The sequence below is a fragment of the Anser anser genome, assembly GCF_964211835.1.
Source record: "Anser anser genome assembly, chromosome: 10".
NCBI classification, from domain to species: domain Eukaryota; kingdom Metazoa; phylum Chordata; class Aves; order Anseriformes; family Anatidae; genus Anser; species Anser anser.
In genome coordinates, this window is record NC_139730.1 from 4,139,320 (window position 1) to 4,155,543 (window position 16,224).

The 16,224-nt window shown below is 39.7% G+C and overlaps 1 protein-coding gene across 2 annotated transcripts in view; it reads right to left on the reverse strand.

Annotated features, from left to right (window-relative positions):
• The window catches only part of LRRC28 (leucine rich repeat containing 28), a 53,229-nt gene extending 42,552 nt beyond the window's left edge, over positions 1–10,677 (reverse strand). Inside the window, exons 1-5 of one of the 2 annotated variants that reach the window (XM_083850411.1) lie at positions 10,523–10,677; positions 7,970–8,198; positions 4,019–4,059; positions 1,354–1,391; positions 459–596 (exon numbers count right to left, since the gene is read on the reverse strand). In XM_083850411.1, the coding sequence (XP_083706537.1) occupies positions 459–596; positions 1,354–1,391; positions 4,019–4,059; positions 7,970–8,137 (385 nt within the window). In that variant the 5' untranslated portion in view covers positions 8,138–8,198; positions 10,523–10,677. Of the gene's footprint in view, positions 1–458; positions 597–1,353; positions 1,392–4,018; positions 4,060–7,969; positions 8,199–10,522 lie in introns of those variants that run through there. The other variant, XM_083850412.1, reaches the window with a different exon arrangement.
• Between the last annotated feature and the right edge of the window lie 5,547 nt (positions 10,678–16,224).

The window sequence follows — 16,224 nt, forward strand, 5'->3', positions numbered from 1 at the left end:
ATAGGCAAAGCTACTAGACACATGTCTTTGCAGAAGAAGTATGAGGCTGTTTGGCTTAAAAGACAGAAGGAGGACTGGAATACTTCATATTCTGTAAAATCAGAAGAAACCTCATTTTATCATAATGACATTTCTCATTAGCATCTTGTGTCTTCTTGAAGAAATTCAATGTTTTCTTGTTACAACAGCAAACACTGTTATACAAATACTTTTTCTTTTTTCCCCCTTCAGAAACATTTTTCAGGACTTTACCTCAAGTCCATACAGCATGTCTTATTATTTTTTTAAGTATAATACTTGGCACAATAAAGTACAACAGCAATCCCTGCCTTCTCTTTAAACCCAAGTTGTACCATGCTTCAGCTCTAAGACCTGAATAAACCTAGAGCAGATCACTGTGCAAATTAAGTTCAAACGGATTTTGTCATTGCTCTAATCCCTCACGCATTTGTACTTACCTGCAGGTAAATATTTCAGCTGGTTGTTAGCCAAGCGAAGATGACGTAAAGATCTCAGGCGACCAATCTCTGGACACACAATTTCGAGGGCATTATCACTTAGGTCCAGAAACTGCAGTTTAACGAGGGAGCCAATGGCTTGTGAGAGAACAGATTAAAACGTGAATGTGACCCAACAGTAATGGTAACATCTTAATAGGACTATGAGGGGATAAAAAGCCACAGTACCTAACACCTAAGTCTGAGCAGATTTTGATGCATTAAAGCCAGTCTGACAACTGAATGACATAGTTGGTGGAAATGCTCACCTGTCTAACAAACAGCAGTGGTGGCAATGAGATGGGGAGAAAGAAACAAAGGGATGTACGCAGAATACTCCCAATTCTAGATTTTCACCAGATGATTCTGCTCTGAAATATTTTTTCCATTCCTTGCCTTTGAGTCTATCCAATCTACATATTCAGACAGAGCTGCAAGTGCTTTCCTGAGGATAGACACAGAGCTCTACTGTTAGTGCAAGGAAGGAAAACCAGTACAAAGTCTGGATACTTTAGGCTTCAAAACAATCAAGACCTAAAGCAGCAGATTATTCTGGACGGCTCAAAGCAGAAGATGCTCTGGATTTTAATTTCTGTAGATAAGTGCCATTAGCCTTTTCAGTTTCTTCAATTAGAACTGAAGCAAATAGCCTTTAAATGCATTTGAAAATTCATTAAAAGAAGGTAATAAAACATAAACAAGGATATTATCAAGCAAGGGCTACAATGGTATGTTTTGTATGAAAAAATCTTTAAAGTTTTATGGGAAAATAAAGGAAAAATAGGCCTCATCAAAGAAGGAAAATGAATATTTTATGATTCCTGCCACTTATTGTGTGAGCTGGTAGATCACTTACCTTCAGGTACAACAACTATGTTATTTGAATGAAGGTACCTGGGGGGAGGAGAAAAAAGCAGAGGATACCACCTGTTACCCTCAAGGACTTCTGCTACATAATCAGTTTGCAAAATATCTAATTTCAGACTGAAAGAGCGCCCTCGAAACCTCTCTATAACCACAAATGCTGTGGAAAATATATAAACTGGCAACTGCCAAGTATTTAAGTTTCACTTAGACTATTAAATGATTAACATAAAAATAAAGCAATAACAATTATTTAAAACAAAACATTCACAGTTAGAATAATGGGCTTGAGTTTTGAGAGCCATAAGAAAAAAGAAAAATACAGCACAAAGAATGACCACAATGGACCATACTCGATCACCAGGTTATCCCACACCAAAAATAGAGTAAAACAAGAAAAAACTCAAACCCACACAAGAAATACCAATTACAAACGTTCCTCCCTGTACATGAAAAAAATCTTGCACCGTAATGGCCTGATGAAACATACACCATCTATTCACCTCAATTGGGCGTTTCAAATCTAGAGTACATTTTTCCAGATGAAAGCCTTATCTTACCATTGTCACTTAGGTAGCTACTGAGGGTGACCAGAGCTCTCATTAAGAATACTCAGCACCCTCTGCTGGAGCTCTTCTAGCACTACTAGTAACTTAAAAACTACATTATTTCACATATTTTCGTTTTCATGTCTAAAATCAGCATTGCTGCAAACGAATGGATGGGTTGTGTGGAAAATAACAGCAAAAATTTTCAAGTATTGATATATATATATATTTGTGAAGAAATACTGAATGCTCAGTGCTGAGTTGCTTAAGGCACACAAAGGGGTTTGTTTGCACAACACATTTTTTTCCATTCCATTCAAACAGCATTTCCAAGGGCAGGATCTTGTCTTTTCAGGGAGACAGAGGCAGAACAAGGAAAAAGACATATGAACATCTAAACTGCACGCTGCACCCGAGCTTTCTTTTTCTTTAAAAATTGCAGACATTCAAAGTTTCCTAAAAATGTAGGAAACATGGGGATAGCTGATAGGTTTGTTTGGAGAAATCCTTACATATAACCTCAGGATGAGAATTCTCCTACTCATTTTAGCTGCAGCTCCTAAAAAATACTTTTGACTACTTCATTCAGGCAAGTTAAAAGATGTATATTACGAGGATTTACAAGTAACCCAGAGTGACAGACACAATACACATAGAAGCAAACAATAGTGAAGTTCTTAAAAACATACAGTAAATTCCTGAACATGTAACTGATTTTCTTTTTCCTGAAAGTTACATTTGTCTGTAACAGATTAACAAATCATTTTTTTAAATGAAACATGGATTTTGTGGTCTCTTCCTTTCTCTAACAACAAAGAGCTCTTACTGACTGATATGAAATTGGCATGTACTGTTAGAGCGGCACAAACCATGGGCTCACTACAGTTCTCTGTAGGCCACTATAATGCATGGGATAATGGTCATACACCTAAGCTTGCTGAATCCCAAATTATTAGGTCAGACTCCTACAGTTCAGCGTTTCTAAGAGATTATTTTAAGCCATAATTTACACAGGTTTTCGCTAAAGGCTTCATCAGATATCATGGAGATTTCCTGATGCCCTGTGGCAAATCTTTAAATACTAAGCATATCAAGAACAAAAATATTTATTTTACTGCTTCAGAGCATAAACAGACTCACAAGACTCAGGCATGATGAGACAAGACTGTTTCTTAAGCAAGTTGGAGGCTGCAATGACCTACGAAACTGCTCAATTATGGTCGTGTGTACCAGAAAGGTGTGGTTTCAAGGGCCAAATTATGATGACAAGATCAGACACCTGAATGCATCAGCCTACTCAGATATACACCTCCTCCTCTTTGGAGCTTTCCCTTAAATAAACAGAATCAGTGGTCCATCAATTACCAACTGAAAACAAACCAAATGAGTTATCAGGGGATGTCCCTTTCAACCTCCCAATGCTATTATGCAAAGAAATCACAGCCTGACAAGAAAAAAAAAAGTGGGAGGGAACAAATTGTTGGCTCAGGGCTTACAACTTCAAATTAATTGCCAAAATAAAACAGTTCATATGACACCCATTCTTTGGGCAGGATTGGATAAACTATTCTGCCTACAGCCATCATTAAGTAGTTACTACCCCTGCTTGCTCATTTCTGCTCCTATTTGACAAACTCTGACTAGGTTCCAATACAAAAAAAGTCTACAATCAGCAAATCCAGAGTGATAATACCCCTAGTAGCTGAAAATGAGCAACTAGGGGTGTGCTGGAGGCAGTAACTTGTTGCTCTGGTGCTGTCACAAGCACATGGCCATTGTTTTTGGAGGTTCAGTGCTTTATCAGGGTCACAACACTCTGCACGGGAGCTGGGGGTAGGCTTTTTTCTTCCCTTAACAGCATAGACATTTGCATAACAATTCTTGTTATACAACAAACTAGAAACTATAAAAAAAACATGACTGAGTACATCTGGATGTCCCCATTTAAAAAAAAGTAGAAAACCAACACAAAATGACCCTTTCTTGCCCTCCAAGAAAATCCTTCACACTTAAGACGCAGGTTATCTACAAGCAATACATTATGAAATTATTTTAAGATAAGATGGATCAGCATAATAAAAATATATCAGAACTCCTACACAAACTCACAATTCCACGAGGTTTGGAAGCTTCTGTGCAAGGTTTTCTGGCTGAAAAAGAGTTAGAGAGTTTTTAGGTTTTAAAACAAAGAACAGACATATTGAGTACCCAACTCATTTTAATAACCACACTAAAACATGTTAGCAGCTAGTCAGAGAAAAGCTGCAATGAGGAGCTGGCATAAAATACCCTACCTCCACACCCCCACATACTCTCCATCAGTGCAATCTGGGATATGTCAAGGACGAGCAATTTATTCCTGAAACTGAACTACAGCCTAGAGGTGAAATGGTGAAATTCACATGCCCTCAAGCAAATGGTAGGCAGACTTCTGGGGCTGAAAAGATGGAACACAAAACCTCACTTTTGAAAATATATTAAAATGAATTAGCTGAGGCTGAGAGACTGATAAAAAGCCATAAGCTTTACGGACTAAGTGGAACAGGAACTGTACAAGATATCTAACCATAACGTATTTTGTAAGGCTGACAAACTTGTGTAGCTTGATCAATAACCACCAAGCCAGAAGTGCTGAATCCAACGAAGCAGATTTCCATATTGACATGTTAAAATGCATATCATTTTCCAACTGCTGATGCCTAGCTGCAGTTCTGCTCCCTGATGGCTCTAATAACCAGGAACATATACCACAAAATGGGCTTGCCAAGTTCCAAATGTCACGTTGGTAATGGCACTAACATTACCCTGGGTTAAGACAGTTTCATTGCTTAAAAAATGCACGTCAGACAGATTTTATCTGAACAAGACCACTTTTTACATTACCCATATATGCGCAAATTTTAAAAGCAGCTTGATCAAATGGTCAGTTTCCTTTCAGAGAGACCCAGCAACTTGCACGGTCATGTAAATTTAATCTGTACTATTACCTAAAATACTTAACTTTGTATTTATAAATCTATTGTGAAGAAACACCAACCTGATAAAGTAATGTCATGATATTCTTACATAACAGAAATGCCACATCCTAGATCTGAGTACAAAAAATGATTTATTTTTAACTAGGGAGCCACAAATGTTGGCTCCGTAATAAATATATCAGTTGGTATCAAGACTCAAGAAACAGGCTACAACTAATCAGCTGTTGCCACCTACTGGTATGTTGGCTGCAGTACACTTACCTTCAGCACAATTTGGTACAGCTTAATCTGAGGAAAACATCAAAGGCTGCAACATGCTTTAGCACAAAAATGAATCAAAACTTGAAATTAAAAATGAAGGAATATGAAAAAATGCTCTTTCATTCTAAACCCTTTATTAGATTAAGACCACTAATCTGAAATACAAACTATTTTCACGTGGTACATGAGGTTTATACTTTTATTTTTAACTGCTTCATTCTCTAAGACAGACAAACTCAAGAGAAACAATTTGACAGTTTGGGAAATCTATCACAGAAATTCTGCTCATCTTCTTGAGTATGGCAAAACCAACTGCTATGAATCAAAATCATTCAGTATGACATCCCACAATAACATTAAGATGAAAAAGAACTATTCACGATCCGTCTACCAAGGAGTAAAAGTCAGCGACGTACAGACTACGGTCTGCCAGTGACACAACAACAAATAACAACGATAAATGAATAATCACTTCTGCCACCACTTTAGGGAAGCTTGCCTCATCCTTGCAGGATATATTTCAGCAAGTGAACCTGCTGATTCGTCTCAACAGGACAGCATTGCACTTTCTGAGTCAGTAAATTAAGAACAACTGTTGTTCGATACAGCTAGATCATGCTTCTGACAGTGCCATGAAGGCCAACTCTTATCTCCTTGTTATAGATGGGGAAACAGGATCACTGGAAGGCTAATGGTATCAGTCTAGCATTAAAAGAGGAGTAGCAGTAAGACTTGACGTGGGGATGCAGGTGTGCTGTACAGCTTCCCGATCCACTACATCGGTCCTCTATCATTTTATCTTGCCAATGAAGACAAAGTTATTCTTAGGCAAGGTGTATGCAAATTTTGACAGCGTAACTACTCCAGACATTTTCATCCAAATCATCTGTCAAGGACTAGAGCAATTTTGGAAGAGAAAAGAGGAGCAAAGCTTCCTTTAGTCAATGTTTTTCAACTCAAAATCAGCTGGTAAGACAGAAGGAAGCACCGCCTCCAAGAAATGCAGCAAAGGTTTTGTTTTGATGATTGTTCATAATCTAAGCAGAAGTATTTATTGATAAGCTAATGCTGATCTCACACAAACTGAGAAGCACAAGGCTCAAAGAGACATTACAACTATACTTCTGAGACAGGATCACCCTTCAAAGAAATTGGTACATTTTCTCTTTTAAAGTCTCCAGTGAAAGGAATACTGCTTCCCTTAATAACCTTTTACAGTCTGCAGCTCTTCTCAAATGAGTTTTTTTCCTCCCTGTGTAACTAACTACTACTATACTGAACTTGCGAGTACTACTTGTCCTACCAGCAACGGACATAAAATAATAAAATTTCATTATGAAAGCACTGCTTCATAAAAAACTGATGACCTCTGTTCTCACCCTTCCTCCAATTCCATTTTTAACTCCGTCTTTTCTTTTCACAAGAGGAATTAACCTAAATCTCTCAATCTTCTCCTCACAGACTCTGTTCTCTAAAAATCCCTTGTTGCTCCTTTCTTCTTTCTGATTTACCTAGGTCTTCCGTAAGTATGAAGCCCCAGACTACAATCCCTGCTCAAGCTCATGCTTTAATAGTGTCCAAGGATGATCTTCTGCTTTTAATGGAGATTGTGAAACTTCCTACGCACAAAAAGATACCTGCCTTATTTTGTAACATGCTGCTGATTTGATCTATTTTGGTCCACTCCAACTAAACAATCACTGAATTTGAGCATCAAAGCAGAAATGTTTGTAACATCAGGTTAATTTTGAAAGCAGTTTTAACCATGAAATGCTATATGCCCATTATATCATTAAGCAGAGGACATTCCCGAGAAGTGCCAGAATAATTTCCTATAGTACATGCAAAAACAAGTGACTTTCAGGATGAAGTTAAGTTATAAAATCTTCAGAATCCTTTCAACTCTTGCCATATGAAGCAAAACCTTTATTAAGGAATTCTAATGTGTCATTGTCCAAGCTTTAAAAAAAATACTCCTTAGGGCAAGTACAGGACTTCTTCCAGGAAGCACTGAGAAACATACAATTGTAGTGAATTTTAAGTAGTCGGGCCCTCCAAACCCTGCCCTGGTTATTAAATTAACTACCCTACCATGGAGGAGCCCAAGGAAAAAAGAAATTGAATTACTTTGAAAGTTCAGTGTATTGACAGTGCCAAGTTTTCAGTCTCTCTAGAGTTCTGCCAGCTCAGAACAGCTCACACAACTGTAACTACCCCACGCTGAACTCCAAGCTCACAGCATTTGCGAGATTTGTTCAGTTCAGGGGAAAAAAAAAAAAAAAAGCTCAAAATCAACACCACCCCCCATTAATTTAATCCTTAAATTAACTCTTTATTCTTCCCATCAGTGACAGCCCACAGACGTAAGTGCTCACTGGCACCATATCAGCAAGCTTTAAATTAGACCCAGGGTTGGCATTGCCTTTAAAAATAAGGCACACACCAAGATAAACGTTGAACCTAATGAAGCAATGCAGACTAGACTGCACAGTATCTAACAGTAAAAAGACCTGACCGCTGACACTGAGCAAGACTTCCAAAAGTTTAAAAACAATACCAAAAAAAATCAAGTCTTCACAGAGCTCCAAAAGAGTATACAGGGAATGGCATAAACTTTCAACTGTTATACTCTACATCACCCATGCAAGTTAGAACATAATACAACCGCATGCTTGTATTGCACAATAGATGACATCAATCGGGATCAGATTTGCTAAAAGATCATTATCTTTTTAAATTCTCTAATTTTTTTTTTCCTGTTCCAAACCCAGAATTTCTAAACACACAGACAGAAAATATCACAATAAAGAGGTTGTCGTACCAACGTGGTCAGGGAATTTCTTTTCATATAAAGTCTCTCCAAGTACTGCAGCCCCTCATCCTTCAGTAACTCCAAAGGAAAGTGATGGAGATTTCTGTAATTTAAGAACAAGTTCTTGTGCCGTTCCAGCTTTGCCTCAGAGATTGTTTTACATAGTTCTGATGCCATGACTAATCTTGTTCCAAGCACTGCATCTAGTGCACTGCATCTTCTGAAAACAGGCCCATCTCTAGGAGACAAGAGGAGCAAAAAAAAGACAGTATCAAGGTTTATGCCACACATCCTTTTGTGGAAATAGTTATTATAGCTGATAGTCTATCAAAACACACTTGTTCCTGTTAATACATAAAGTACCCAGAACCTCCACACCACCAGTTATGCCAGAAGCAAGTTTTTGACTGTTTTCTGCATAAAGTCTCAATATTCAGACCAGCACTAACAAGATCTTAAGACATACATAATCACACAATGCTTCTTTTTTCCCCAGTCATTTTCCGTTGACCTTTTTAGACAGTGTTGTCAAAGCTGACATCACCAAAATAGAAAAAAAAAAACTCTCCCCAAAGCACTACTGATGTTCTGTATCTGTTCTGTAACGAGTTCTTAAAGAAGAATCCACGTATCTTAAGCAAAATCAACCATTTATCAGAGGACTCACATTTGGATCACTTAAAACAACTTCATGTAGATTTTAAGAAGGACTGACAAAAGGCTACAAAAGTTTGTTAAGCTTTTGCATATAAAACTACCAGGAATATTTATTAGTTGCGTTTGACATTGAGGATGGGCAGCAAGCATGACCGTTTTGAAATAGCATAATGGAAATTCTACAGCAAGAAAATTTAATAAGAGCTACATGTGACTGCAGACTTTCAGCTGCCTTCGCTAAAATTAAAAACAAAAGAACAAGGCATCAAGCTTTAACTGACGTCAAAGCCAAAAACCAAAGTTCGAATATAAGCTAAAAATTAACCTGTAGCTAACACCAGACTTTATTTAGCTTCTTTTGTAGATATAACTGAAATTCTAGTCGTTCTTATATTGTGTAGATTTGGATAAGAGCAATGTTATGTCTTTTCAACTATCTCAGGACTCAGAAGAACATCATATATCCAGACCATTTATAAATTTGAAGTTGGAGGTTTGCTGCAGACTTGTGCATATAAATTCACTTCCATTAAAGAAAAGGAATTGCAACTGTTTCCCACCAATAAAGTTTTCCATTTTAGTTTATTCTTTCACTAAGGAGATACATAACATCTACTGGAAGTAGAAGTACAGCGTTACTGACAAGGAAGCCCATCTGATTATCAGGTAGCCACTGTAAATAAAACTCAGCTGGAGACTGAGAACCAGACCATCCATGTAGACCAAACTACTTTATCAGTTCCAGTAATTCTCTTGATTCGTAGATAAGTGGCTTTTAGCGATGTCCTATGCCCTTCTGGAAAAATACAGCAATTTTTTTCATTGACTGCATGCCTCTTCTAGTCCTAAGCTATCCCCAGCTCAGGAAACGCTAAGATCAGTTCTGTAAGCAAAGGACTACCATTTTCAGAATCCTTTTTAAGATTACAAAGTATTGCCCTAACTTAGGTTAAACAGTGTTCATGAGAAGAAAAACCACTGTAAGAAACAGTTGCCTCTATCGGCTGTCACCTTCAGGAGACAGCACGCAGGCACCGCTGGCCTGTGGCGTTAGCTGCGCTAAAGTGCTCTTAGTTCAGCGGGCAGAGGAAACAAACTCCGCACTTGTGATCAGCCTTAAAGTAACTTTTCAAAGAGGAATATCAGAATTTTTAAGTCTGTGAGCATTTAAGCACTACCTGCTGCTACACAAGAAACAGTGAAGGAAAGCTCATCTTCCCCTGATAAGAAGGGAGCAATGCCAGGCACGCAGTTTCTGCGCGGATCACGCCTTACTCCCCACTTTTTCCGTTTGAAAGCATGGCTTTTAGCTTTGATTTTTGTCTTTAAAAGGAAGACCTATTAGGTCAGAGAGCACCCACGCAAACACCCCACAGCTTTCTGCTTTCTCCAGGGATCACGTCTCGATGCTCTCAACTTGCCGAACTTCGCAGCTGAGGCTCCACAAACCGCCTGGACCGCGTTTAGCCGCGGATACACGGCTACAACCCGTGCAAGCCCACAGATGCCATCACCACACAGCTCTGTTTTGGCTGTTACCCCGAAGAAAAACCCCCCGAGCCGCTTCCACCGGCAGCCAACCCTTATTTTTATTTTTTATTTTTTGCCTCTAAATCCCCTTCCCGCAGAGGCAGCAGGACAGTGCCCGGCGGAACCGGCACCCCCGGCCTCCACAGGCACAGGAGAGGCCGCCTGAGGCAGCCTGAGGCGGGCTGCGGCCGGGCACAGCGAGGGGCCGGGCCCCCGGCCTCGGCCCGGGGAAGGCTTCGCACCCACACCGCGGAGAAAGCGACGAGCCCGCGCTCTCCGGGGGGCCGGCAGCGAGCGGGACGGGCAGCGGGGGGGTCCCCCCGTCCCCACCGCGACGCGCCCTGCCCCGCTCCCCGGCGGCAGGCGGCCACTCACCGGCGGGCGGCGGGCAGCACCTCGGACCCCCTCCGCTCGGGGCCGCCGCCGGCTCCGAGCACCTGAGGGCGGACCAGGGCGGGCCGCGGCCGCGCGAGAGCGCCGCGCAACTCTCGCGAGACGCCACCAGGCCACGGTGCCGCTCCCTTCGCCGCCCGCTCCCGCCCGCACTCGCCTCTCAGCCAATCACAAAGCGTGCCGCTGCGCGGCATCCAATGGGAAGTTCGGTTCTGTCAGGGCTTGGAGCTCTTGCAGCGGCCAATGAGGAGCCGGCTCGCCTCAGCGCTTGGTCCGCCCTTTGCTGTGGCGGGGCTATGAGGGGCAGAGGGCGTTAGGTTGCCGGTGAGGTAGCTTGGCTTTGCTGCTGGGTGCCTGGCCGAGTTGTTGCACACACTGGTTATCCCTTCCTAACAGCTTTCAAAGGAAAATACCACTTCCAAGCAAAATAGTGGCAAAAGTCCGTCTTCCCCCCTAAATTTTGTTGCAGCTAATGCTATTTTGCTGACAGCAGACGAGAACCTTAGGCAATCCTGTGTACACCCGCAACCTCACGTTGTCCCCATTTTAGCCTCTGATAGTTGGTCCAGATGAAACTGAAGTGGGTCTACACCCTGTTCACCTGGTTTTGGTTTTAAATGCACATGTAGAGATGTCCCATTACAGAAGTCCTATCCTTGGGAAGGTCTTGTTTTTGTTACGTCAGTGTTCAAACGCCAGCAAATTCCCTAATATTCAGAATATTTAATATTACTGGGTATTAAAAGTTCTTGTTTGCTGAAGATTAGCTCCACAAGCTGTCAAAAAAAAGGAATCCTGGTTTCTTCCTATTTCCCACAGACTAGTTAACATAAATTCATTTTAAGGTTCACACAGCAGGTCTGCAGCAGTACCAAGAAGCTGAATGTAGAAGCTGAATACCTTGCAAAAAACATTTATTCTCTCCACAGAAATTTCACCTGAAGCAAAACAAAATGCAGAAAAAGCTTTTTTCTTGCATACACATTTCTCTTTTCTTTGGGTCTAAACAAAGAACAGCAATCCTTTATTGCTCATTCATCATTTTCCTACACTTGGGAAGGGAATAAATGATTTTGACAAGTATATTTTTCAGTCTTATTTGCCACTTGCAATCTCTTTGGAGCTGTTTTTTCAGATAAATAATTGGATTTTGTCGAAGTAATTTCAGACAAAATAATTTACCCTTCAAAATTCAACATCCTCCGTATTTATCATATTATTCTGCATACGTTATCTTTTACCGTGGCTGATAGTACTTGCCTGTTTTTCTCAGCTGGATGTTAAATTTCAGGAAGGGGCCTGCTTTCATACCACCAGGGCAGTAAAGACAACAATTACATCACACACTGGTCCCACACTAAGTTTCTGAGAAGTTAGAAGTTAAACGTGATTCAGACCAGAGGAGAAGCTACCTGTGAACACAGTTGGCATCACCTTCCTCTGAGGGAATTCAAACCAAATGTTCCTATTCATGATATTAAGTCAATGATAACAACAGAAACTGATTTTCTGCCTTCTTCCAGTAAACTGCAGGTGAGAAAATAAAGCTTTTATTCTAGAGACCTGCTCTTATCACAGCTAGGATCCTTAGTGTGTTTCTTTATGCGTATGCTATAATTGGGGGTGGTTGGTTTTGAATCAGTAACTGGGAGGAAATAAAATTACTCCACTCTCATTTTTTTGACAGCAAATTTTTGTCTGTTTTTTTTTTTTTTTTTTCTTCCTGCTCACAGCAACAAAGGAGCTACACAGATCAGAGCAATGCTAAAATGTCCTTGGTTCTGCTCTGTCATGAAAACAAATTCAGTTCTCAAACTGCTTCTTCAGTCATTATAAAACAATTTCCACTGGGATTCAACGTAAACTGCAGAATCAGTTTGCGATCAATGAAACTGTTAAAGATGTTGATGATATATATAAAGCACTGGATTTGTCAATATTCCAGAGGGGAGTTTTAAAACTGAGAATTTGAAATGGTATTTTGCAATGTCTCTTTTGTTTTCTGTGTGAGATGGTTCCTTCTAGCAGTATTTTAAAATGTCTTCTCCCATTTGACAAAAAAGAGTAACATACATGAATCCCTCCAGACTGCTCCTCAGTTGGCAGAAGAGTCTTTGTAGAAAAAGATGAACTGTTCTTTGCCAAGACAAACAAACGAACATCCTCACCCACCTCAACTACATTACATTTTCCTCCTATCTGCTATGAGATCTCACTCTCTCTTCTGCCTTTCCTCCCGAAGCAGTGACTCAGGATTCTCTATTGTCTTGCAGAGCCTGCAATTGTCACGCTCACTCATTCTCAGTCTGTTTTTTTTTTCTCAACTGTTGTGATCACAGTCTCCCAAGCTTGTGTCATCAAATTCTGTGCCACGCTTCTAAAAAGCGCTGCTCTCGCAGATCTGAAATCTGATCCTTGAAGCTCTGATCCTGCACAGCACAGGTGTAAAGTCTTGCCTGTGTAGTCACAAGGCTAAAAATGATGAGCAGAACAGGAGCATTGGAATCTGTTCTTCCATTAAGGAGAATGCTTGCCCCATGGTTGCCAAGTCATTCCCATCCCAAGAGTGAGACTAGTGGGAAACCCTTCACTAAGTAGATAGGTACTGTTTCTTTACCGTAGTTTAATTCTGAATTTTGTGCTTCTGAGAGCAGGTAAACCAAGGTAAACTAAAATTTACATCATTCCCACAAGTATGACAGATCTCATCTGTGCCTACATAGAGAAACTAATAAAGCTTGTGTTGAAGTGCAGCAGCTTTATAAAAGTAGATCTGTTTAAGCTGTTTGCAGTTGCCAGTGTCATCAGTTGGTTTACTGGAACAAATCCAGTAACTGGAGCAAACGGGTACAGCTCCTCTGGCGATCCTGTTTTTGCCAAACCTATACAAGCCAAATGTATTTAGTGTGAATAAAAATGGATGATGCTTTGCTATCAGATACATTACACAAAGTCAGTGTTTGAGACTAAACTTTCAGAAAAGGCAGCTCAAAAAGTCTTTCCGTAGTAGTTTTACCCAACCATTTTCTTTTGTTTTGCCGTGACAAGACAGGCAGAACATGAAGAATCTTTTTTTCTTTTTTTCTTTTTTTTTTCTTGTGATTTCTAACTCTCTATCTTGCAGAACTAGGACGTCCAAAACAAAATGTATCATTGAGCTTCTGAACTAGAGCTGTAAATATTTTGAGGTTCGGCTTCCCTAATGATCAGTGTTTCCCAACTAGAACCGTGGATACCACCTATATTGAATCGTGTGCGTTAAATTAGATATTGTAACTTTAGAGTAAGATCAAAATACTCACTGAGCAATCAAACAAAGGTCAGCTGTTTCAGCAGGAAACTCTACTGATCTACTGATACATGACAGGAAGGTAGTGTGTCTTCCTTTAGTGTCGGATAATTAGCAAATAGTTGACCCTTTGCTCTTTAGTGTGTTAACTGACACTACCAGAGAGGCTTTCTTAGACATCACTATACACTGGAAGTTTTGATGAAGCAAAAATCCATCACTAAACACCAGGCTCATGCAGTTACACCTGGTACAGGGGAGGTCCTATGGGTTGGAGGAATCTTCTAGGCAAAGGAACCAATATATGAATCCTGTGTTCAACAGATGCAGTTTCATACTTCTTCAGCTTCTGCTTGCTGAAGGGTTGGTCTGTAGTCGTGTGTTAGCACAGGACGCGCACGAGTGTGAAAAGGAGCAGTAACCCAGCAGACTGTCTGGTATATCTGCCAGATTGTGACTGCTGAGAATGTTTCAGTTTGCATATTTCTTCCAGTACTTCATATTGATTAATTCTAATTTCGTATCTATTAATTCTACTTACTCTTTTTCTCACTTTACAATGTCTTACATAATGCTTTTTCTGTATATACAGCTTTCATGTACACAATGATACAAGATCTCAATTGGGAAAATTTTTGAGAGCTTAGGATCTTTTTTTTTTTTTTTTGGCATTACTCATGAATGCTTTGATTTTTCGTCATATGAAGAAATAAACTCACCAAAACCTTCTGGGTTTAGCGATGCACAAGTAATTTGCTTTCCAGAAAGTCCTGGCTCCTATTAGATCTTTCCTAATTTCCAGTTAATTTTGATGTAGTGACAAAATGATCTTATTTGAGTGGAACAAAATTACAGTGACTCATCACAGTACTGCAAACTTCAATTCCCTATACCTTTTAAACTTTGCCTTCTGCAGCAGTACCAAGAACTGGAAGGCAGATGGAGCTCCTGCATGCCAAGTGCCAACATGCCACGATTTGATGCGTAGGCATCATCCACCGTTCGCTTAAGTCTCTTTTTTTCTTGCAGTTTATTTGATATGGTATTTGTTAACGTTTAACTGGCTCCTTTTTCACTCTGGGTTGTCTCAGTGACACAGTGATACTAATGAAAAAGCTCAAGTGCCGTAATTTGAAAGAAATTCACTTATATTGTCTGTTATGGTTCAAATCAGCTTTGCTCAAAGTAGAAGCTTTTAAACAGTCTATTTTTCTAAGTTGGGCTGTGCTCAGTATTTGAGGAAAAATTCCTGATGACCACATTGATTATATTGTTGAATGGATTTCCTAAGAAGTAATGGAAACTACTGGCAGTTTGGACAAACGGCAATTTGAATGAAACAACCCTAATGCAGAATAAGCGAGCAGTGAATTTTGGCCCTGATCGTGCAGTCTCTGCTCATTTTAAATTCGCACTGATATAATTTTTCTCGACTGGAAAAAAAACAATGCCTCACTGACTGCCCCAGAAACCCTGTTAATGCACTAAGCAGATAAAACAACAGGCAGAATCAATGTTTCTGCCACTGATCCATCAGGAAATCTCAATATGAGATCGCCACGAAGTTAACAAATCAGCCAGCTCTCCATGGCATATTCCATTATTAGACCTTCTTTAATAACTGCTAAAGACTCAAGTAACATATACAGAGATTTTTTTTGTGACCTCTTCTTGACAAGTTAGACTTTCAAATTGATTTAAATTAACTTCGTATTATTTTTCAACCTGTCAACATCATTTTGTATATCACAAATACATTAATGAAAAAAATTTTCTTTTTATTTTGGATTTCACTATATGAAGCTTCTTAAACTTGAGTGATTTGATTTAATTAAATCCACTTAGAAAGTTGTCTACAGGGTTTTCCTTCTCTTTCAACAAGAAAATAGTAAAACTTATATAACAAACTTAGGCAGCATGGATGTTTCTTCGTTTCAGGCTGCAAATGGTATGAAATGTTCTTTGGTCTATTTTTATATGACCTCAATTATATATATATATTTTTTTTACTACTGCCCTCTGCTGCCATTGAGGCTGTACAGTGGTTATTTCTCCGTTCTGTCCGGCGTGAGCTCTGCTTCCTCTTCACTTTCACTGCTCTTCCCCCAAGTTAACCCACAGATTTGCTGAGCTTGCAATAATCGCCAAAGGCTTCCTGAGTATTTTTAATGATTCATTGGATATAATCAGAGCAGAAGTTGTTATTCATTCACCTGAAAGCAATGGTTTTAAGGTTATTCTGAAGCTGTTCCTACTTCTAGTTGTCAAACTTATTCCAGTTCTTTAATATGATATGACTACTGCTGCCTAATGTCATTTTCTTTTTCCTCTTAGCTATTTATTTTTCTGAGGGAGGAGTTCCATGCTCTTCTATGTGTCAGAATAAGGACATTCT